This window comes from Rhamphochromis longiceps, linkage group LG12, assembly GCF_057381845.1.
Source record: "Rhamphochromis longiceps isolate RC_006_pf linkage group LG12, R_longiceps_female_GT1.1, whole genome shotgun sequence".
NCBI lineage: Eukaryota > Metazoa > Chordata > Actinopteri > Cichliformes > Cichlidae > Rhamphochromis > Rhamphochromis longiceps.
In genome coordinates, this window is record NC_140568.1 from 18575263 (window position 1) to 18583387 (window position 8125).

Here is an 8125-nt window from a genome sequence, read left to right on the forward strand (position 1 = left end):
CTGCCCAAAGGCCCATTGTGAGCCAGGAAAATCAGTGGATTACTCTGATAGGTGGCCTGTATGCACTGGTGAGTGTCCTTGCATGCCCAGGATGTGACAAACGGAGGGTGCTTTTCTACATCAAAGCTCATTCTGTAGTCTTATCTAACTGCTGTTAATGTGTAATTATTGTGGCACCAATACCTGTCGTGGTTTGCATTTGCTTACATTTGTATGTGGTGGGTAATGTAGATCGTAGCTTGAGGAATATTTTTTTTTCCCTGTCGCTTGCAGATTCACACATTTCCTTCAAGCCCCCACAAATAGAGGGGGAGGGAGAGGGAGTCCTTTGAGTGCTGAGCTGGAAAATCAGCTGTGTTGTCCTCTGTCTTGTTTTCACTGGAGGAGTCCATACAATTTGCTGTCAACTGGTGAATGTGAACTGAGGGGCTATACAAAAGCCCAGGATAAGTTAAATAAGGATAACACTGAATTGGTGGAGGTATTTTATTAAAAACACTCCTGTATTTGAGCTGGAACATTATGGGTTTACTTCAGTAAATACGTTTTGTTTGCTTCACAGTGAAATGCCAGTATTGCTTCATTTTTGGAGGGCAGTTTAATGGAAAAAGTTTGTTTCCTCTGTGTTGGAAAGATCTGCCGCGGCTCTAATCTGATCGACAGCCCGATCTGTGATGACAGAGAACAGTCTTTCGGTTCATTGTTGGACCTCGACCACACGGGAACGCTCAACCCTGAATACTGGCTTCATGCTACGTGCTGCAATCTAATGTTTTTCTAAGCGCACAGTCCAGCTGACTTGTTGGTGTCTCTATTGGGGATGTTTAATTCATGAGATATGAATCATCAAAGCCGGCTACGGAGCTGCTGCTTGCTTTAAGCTACTGTGCTGCTCTGCGTTGGGCTGGAGGATCTTTTGCTCTCCAAGCTTTGGGAAGGCTACTCTGCTTGTTTAATTTTGCCTGTTCTCTGCTGTGTGAATCCCATGGGAAGCTTCACTGCACGCAGCTGTGAAGCCGAGCACAATTTGACTTCATCTCCCTGCAGACACCCAGGGAGAACTGGGACGAGAGCTCTGTTATTGCCAAATTTTCTTGAGCTAACGTACTATATCTGTCAAAGGCCACTTGTCATGACAGAATATATACTATGACCCTAGATGTCTTAACAGAGCTGTAGCAGATGCAGTTTAGCTTTGACAGATTCTTTTGCAAGTATGAAGTCATATTTGCCTCTTTTCCATCCCTGCATAATTAATGCTGTACATGTCGGTGTAGCCTTCTAGTCAATATGAAATGAATTCATTCCTGAATGTCTCACATTTTGGCTCGGTTTGCACAATAGACCGAGCATCTTGTGTGTCATGTGCTTAGAAAAGCTGTTTTTCATCCAACTTTTTATCCATTTAGATATAAAAACTAGAGGAGAAGGTGTATTCATTCCTTTTAACTGTGCTCCTCTGTGTTGCCATGACAGCGGCTGTGGGAGCAGGGCGGCTGTTGTCATAGGTTGTTTGTGCAGCTCTTGTGTTTATAAGTGGTCCTCAAAAGGACATCCACCAAAGTGGCTCAGATCTGAGCTCACCATAACCCAACACACAGTCCAGCGGGCAAGTGCTGCCAGCCCGTGAAACCCCGAGGAGCGGCATCGAAACTCTGTAAAGGATTCATTACTTGTTGTGTGAAAGAGGCAAAACTAGCACGGCTGATGTGTGTTTGAAAAGTGCAGAAATATCGACTCTGCTTCTCTGAGTCTCACAGCAGTTCTGTCTCAAGGGGAGAGGATGTACAGTACTCAGAAGTCTGCCGGTGCAGGGGGTGGTTAGCCAAGGTCAGTCACACCTCCTCATGAATGCTGCTTTGTCTTTTTTTTTTTTTTTTTTCTGTCTTCAGCAGGCTTCGAGCGATGCCCCGACCACACCTAAGTACACAAAGGAGCAACGAGACCTCTTCTTCCCCGCCTCCCTACCGACGCCCGTCCTGGTCAGCCACTCCACCTGCCACCCGCTGTCCACCCAGGACAGCCAAGCCAAGGTGGTGTACGAGCCCCTGAGCAAGCTGCCCAGACCTCAGACCTCAAGCTTCCACGATCAGCCACAGCACAGGAGAGGAGCCAGCCACTCTTCTGCAGCCATGGCCTTCCTGCCACAGACAGGTACAGCGGCCTCCTCCCACACACATCAAATGTTGCGACGTCCTCTGATTCTGCAGACAAAAATCAATGCAGTTTTTCCATTAAATTCTGCTGCTTTAAGTGGAGCTCCAGTTTCTAATGATACTACAGTGTCCATGTGACCAGCAGAGGGCGCCTGTGGGTTTCAGCAGCTCAGTTACATAACAGCAAGCTCTGGCCTGGTTATGTTTTGCCTTTTGGGTTTTGTCAGTCCACCAACAAGAGTTTGAGAAATTCACATCCTCCAGATTGTGACTCTGTGTGCCTACGTGAGCTCCTCGAAGGCTTTGGCTTAATCACCGCAGATCTCATAATGAATATTCAGCTTATCTCGTGTTTGCTATCAAAACATGTCATTCTTTCCTCTTTAGGTTTTTAGGATGAGTAGAACTGACATTTCTAAAGGCTGAGAGCTTGAATCTGTAGTATGCAAATTCAGTGTGTGAACCTTTTCTTTGTGGTCAGTAGATTTAGCATCAGTTAGTTAGAATAATCATTTGACGACATTTGACGACGGTCATGATGTTGTTGACGAAGTTTTGGGTTTTTTTTGTTTTCTTTTGCCTTTCTTACCTGTTTCTACTCTTAAGACACAGAAAGGTAGTTTAAACGAACCTTTTATTTTCAAGGGGCAAGCTCCCTCAGGGTTACTACACAGGTAGAATAACAGACATGGATACATGGATACATAGAAAATGAATACACATAGGGATGTTTAAGTTGCATTGACAGACATGAATGAAACATTTGATCATTCATTAGCTGTTAACCAGGCGGTAGTGAAGGAGGCTGCCAGTCAGTCACAGGAAAGACCATTATTCACACTCACATTCACACCTGCAGGCAGCTTAGAACCAGTGAATCTTTCATGTGTGTCTGTGTACAGAGAAGAAAACACATGTGGCCAAACCAACTCACAGTAGGAGTTATATTTTCTTAACCATGAACGCAATAACGGAAATATAAAAAGACAAAGGCAACTTGCAGTTTAGTAGTTTTTTAGGGTTTTTTATGTTTGACTAATAAAGCTGCATTAAGTCTCAGAATACCGGGTATTACACTTCTACCACCATCACAGATTTCAGATCAGGGTTCTTTGTGTGTCTCGTCTCTCTGTCATGCCTGGCATTTTGATGAACATTGCTTCCCATCATTGTCCAACCATTTGCAGCAGACAGCTGCCCCTCCCTGAACCTGCATCTACAGGAGGTCTCTTCCTGTTCTTCCCCACAGAGAATTAGAAATTGTCCTTGAAGTACAAATATCTCTTGCCGTGACACACTGGTGATTATTATTATTACTTATTGAATTGCATTCATCATTCATTTAGCGAGAGCGTAACCAGGAGCTGCATATTATGAAGTTGTATAGCTTCATGTCCATTTCCTAAACTTGCATGACCTTTGAAGTCTGAAAACACATGCAAAAGTGTGTTTGCATGTGCGTGCAAACACACACTGGTCGGTATGAAGCAGCACTGCACTGATGTGTGTTATGTAACGGTTTCCTAGGCAACATTATGGGTGAAGACTGAAAACGTATTAGATAATTTTTGTTTTCATATTTGTGTCCGTGTCTGAGCTGCAGGGGGAATTTTTGCAGTTAGTGTTAGCAGCAGTGTTCCTGCATTCATTACAAATGCTTGTCTAATGAATGAGGCTGTGAGGTCCCAATCAAAGGGAAACTTGTTACTGTCAATTGTCTGCTAATAAATGCCAAATATAACGAGATTTATTACGAAATAATCCCCTCATTCATCGGCGACCTGTAAACAATCAGTCGCTTGTGAGTGTTCCTGATGACTTTCATGGGACCCCTAGTCAAAAACACATTTCTCTGCGTGTGCGTGCGTGTGTGTGTGTGTGTGTGTGTGCGCGTGTGTGTGTGTGCGCGCGCAGCCTCTAGTCGTGCTAAAGAAGGAAAGCAGAGAGGAAGTGAAATGGTACGCAACGCAACTTTAAATCAAAAGCACTGGAAACCATTCTGAAAAGAAATGTTTCTTGTCAGTGTCCAAATGATTTGCTATAAAAGCTGACATTTTACAATTTGCTGCAATATTTATTCTTTTTATACACTGATTTATTTGTTTTGTTTTGTAAATTGAAAGCACAGTTTTTGCGCACTTGCAAAGTTTTTTGTTGGGTCGAATCGATCCCTAACATGTTATTTGTTGCTCGCAGAGGAGCGGGAGGAGCCTGCAGAGGGACTTTTGTACCGACAGCAGGAGTCGCACCTTTGCCAGCAGATGAAACTCGCCACTGTGTCCCAGCAGGGGCAGGAATCAGCAGCAGGCTGGTTTCAGGGGGAAACTGCCACATGTAGCACAATACAACCTTGCCCAGGTCATTACCTAAGAATCAAAGTGTCTTACAAAAACATGCGTAGATTGGATTCAACAGATAATACATAACAGCACCGTTAGTGACTGTGCACGCCTTCTTTCTTTTTCTTCCACGCTCTTTCTCTCAGACCAGCAGCAGTATGCCAGCAATGACCAGTCGAAGCTTCCAGACCCCAGCCGAATCCGCTCCCGAGTCCCGCCCAACATGCCAAAGCTTTTCATCCCTTCCACCGTTACCAAGTTCCCGCCAGAAATCACAGTAACGCCTCCGACCCCCACGCTTCTCTCCCCCAAAGGCAGCATCTCAGAGGAAACCAAACAGAGACTTAAGGTAAGCACTCTCAATTACCACGCATACGGCTCTCTGTTGTCCCAGCACTCAACAGTGACCCCTGCTGTCTGCTCCTGTACAGAACGTCATCCTGTCCTCCCAGTCCGCAGCCACAGTCAAAAAGGACACTCTGACCCAGCCGGCACTGGAGGTGCAGGAGACATCCAGCCAGGAGTCGTCTCTGGAGAGCGAGTCGGACGAGGAGGACGACTACATGGACATCTGAGCCTCGGAAGGCCTCTGAACTCATGACACATCCAGGCCTGACTTTGCCAAACTCCACTTCCCCCAATTCTTAAAAGCAACAACAAAAAAAACAGGATGTTCATACCTCTGCAGCTGTCTGTGTTGATGCTCTTGTCCCCTCACGTGCATTGCAAAACAAAAACAAAAAACCCCGCACTCCCACTGCAGTATTCTCATCGGCTGTCATGTCGCAGTGTTGCTCTGGTGATGATGTATATGACAGACAATGATGGCTTTCGTCTCACAGCATGTCTGTAATGTGCCATTTATGCATATCACTCTTTAGCTTTTTGAGCTCTCCTGTGACAACTTGGGGAAAAAGGAAAAAAAAAATCAGCCTTTAAAGCAAGCCAGTCCCGTGTTTATGCATCTTCTCGTATGTTGTGTGCTAACTATATCGCCAAGCTGCAGCTTTCCAGTTGTCTCACGAGCCCATCGAACTGAGGCGCCTCGGTCTGGATGGGCGCTCAGCAGCATGCACCTGCTGTCCTCCACTCTGATAGTTTACTTGGGCATGAGATGTTCATCTCCAGGACACAATGCATTGCTACACGAAATATTTCAAAGGACACAAGAACAATCGGCTGCGTTTGATGTTCGCCCGTGGAGACAACGAGCCACGCGGCCTCATGACATGTAGCAGGTTGAAAATGTTTACACTTAACATTCGGGATGTTTTTCAGTTTGCACTTAACTTTGCGCTATTTTTGTACTCACTGTATTCCTTGTACTATTTTTTTCTTTCTTTCCTTTCATGTGCATTTGTAGCTAAGAGGAACAGTTCTTACCAGGATGGACCTCCATGTCACCAGCATTGATCTGTATTCATATGGGAAGGGGTTATTGGAAATTAGCTTTTTTTTTTTTTTTGGTACGTATCAAAATCCAAGTATCTTTCTGACATGTTTTGGCTTTCAGCGGTCAACTCTTAAGCTCGAGAAGCACTTTTCGTGATCTTTCCCGATCTTTGGCGCGTCCCGAGCAGGACTCTCTAATCCCGATGCCTTTCCATTGAAACCATTTTGGTAAATTTGTCACAATCTAGCTTAACTCAGAGGAAGACAACAGAATGTTTTTTAAAGATTGTTTTGTTTTCTATACAAGATGTTAAAGAAAGTTATTTACTGATTATGTTTCTTGAAAGTTGTCTAAAACATAATTTTTCAAAGAAAGCGTACAAGTGAATAATTGTAAACTATCACCCTTGATAAAAGAAGAAACGTTTTGTATTTTATTTCACGATTATTTTTTGGTGTAAGATAGTTTTTCTATTGTTCTGCCGAGCTTCTGGGAATGTAACGCGGCTAAAGAGGGCGAGCGGGTCAAAGGCTTGAGCTCGAGCTTCGCCCAGCTCCCCTCTGGTGCAGGCTGCTGAAGTGGAACTGTTCTCTGTGTCTGGACTGAATGCATTATAGATGTCAAACCAAAAATATATTTGAGAAACACACGATCTGCACTGTGTGTGCTGTTTGTTATCAGGTGCAATGTGTGCATCAAATTAGATGGTTTGTTTGGGGAAACCAGCTGTAACTTACAAGAGTCGTGGATGCAGACTGATATGGTGCGGATGGAGATTCTCATCATACAGTGTAAGTACTTACATGCTGTTGCTTGACTTCACTTGATTGCTGAAAAAGTTGTGACGTCAGAAATGTTGGGATGCTGTGTAAAATGTAAATAAAAGCTGAATGGAATTAATTTTTAAAATTAATTTTTTTTGTAATTTGCCAGCACCCTGGGGGAGACGGTAGCATGTTGACCGCTCTGTTGCATCACCTGTTCTTTTGTTCTTTTAACACTGCTGACATATTTTCCAACTTTTGCATCATAATGTTTCAGGCTTCAGAGCGTCCTTTGTTCTATCTTTAATTTCTTAAGGCACCAAATGTTTTCACTGGCTGACTGGTCTAGTCTGCAGACAGCCCAGTTTAGCACTCAAGCATGCTGCTGTGACATGTGCAGACTGTGCTTTGGCGTTGGCTTGCTGAAATAAACGATGATTTCCCTGAAAGCAGTCTGCATAATAGAATGTGTCACTCCTAGTCTTGTAAATATTAATGCCTTCTCAAACCTGCTGCTTACGTTCAAGTTTTACCCACATGAACTCTGAGCAGTGAACTCCCCACGTTTACCTCTGAAAGACTCGGCCTGTCTTATGTTCTTTTTATACCCAATCATGTTACTAATTAACCTTATTCATTCTGAGATGCTTTTTCAGGTGATTTCTCAGTGTTAACTCTTGATGTGTTTTCTTTATAATATAAACAGTTTTATTTCTTTTTTTATCATATGCCTTTTGCATTTTACACAGCACCCCAACATTTTTTGAAACTGTACGTTAGTTTTATTTCCAAGTATAAACACTCATTGTCCACTATGTTACCTACACCTTGCTAGTACTGGTTTGGACCTTCATGGCACAGATTCAACAAGATGCTGGAATCCTTCCTCAGAGTTTGGTTCATATTAACATCCCAGATGTTTTCTGTCGAGTTAATATTTAGTGTCTGTGGAGACCATTGGAGTACACGACAACTCATTGTCATGTTCAAGAAACCAGCTCGAGATGATCCGAGCTTTGTGACATGGTGTGCTATCCTCTTAGACGATGGGTGCACTGTGGTCATAAAGGGATGGATATGGTCAGCAGCAATAGGATGTGGGGTTTCAGCGGCATGTCAGTTGGTACTAAGGGCTCAAAACTGTGCTAACAAAATTTCCTCCACATCATCACGCCACCAGCAGCAGCCTGAGTCACTGACACAAGGCAGGATGGATCCATGCTTTCATGTTGTTTACACCACATTTTGACCCTGCGCACTGAAGCTGCAGCAGATATTAAGACTCGTAAGAGCAGGCAGCATTTTTCCAGCCTACTGTTGCCCGGTTTCAGTGAGCCCCAGCGAACTGTAGCCTCAGTTTTCTGTTCTAAGCTGACAGGAGTGGCACCTGTTGCACTCCTGTGCTGCTGTAGCACATCTGCTTCAAGGTTTAACATGCATTCAGAGATGCTCTTCTACCTTCAATGTAACAAG

At 44.0% G+C, this 8125-nt stretch overlaps 1 protein-coding gene across 5 annotated transcripts in view; it reads left to right on the plus strand.

Moving 5' to 3' along the window:
• cabin1 (calcineurin binding protein 1) overlaps positions 1 to 6784 on the plus strand; it is a 39162-nt gene extending 32378 nt beyond the window's left edge. For 4 of the 5 annotated variants that reach the window (XM_085425010.1, XM_085425012.1, XM_085425013.1 and 1 more), the window contains 4 exons: positions 1893 to 2154; positions 4353 to 4514; positions 4642 to 4844; positions 4927 to 6784. In XM_085425010.1, coding sequence (XP_085281136.1) covers positions 1893 to 2154; positions 4353 to 4514; positions 4642 to 4844; positions 4927 to 5070 — 771 coding nt within the window. In that variant the 3' untranslated portion in view covers positions 5071 to 6784. The remainder of the gene's footprint in view (positions 1 to 1892; positions 2155 to 4352; positions 4515 to 4641; positions 4845 to 4926) is intronic. The other variant, XM_085425011.1, reaches the window with a different exon arrangement.
• Positions 6785 to 8125: the final 1341 nt, after the last annotated feature.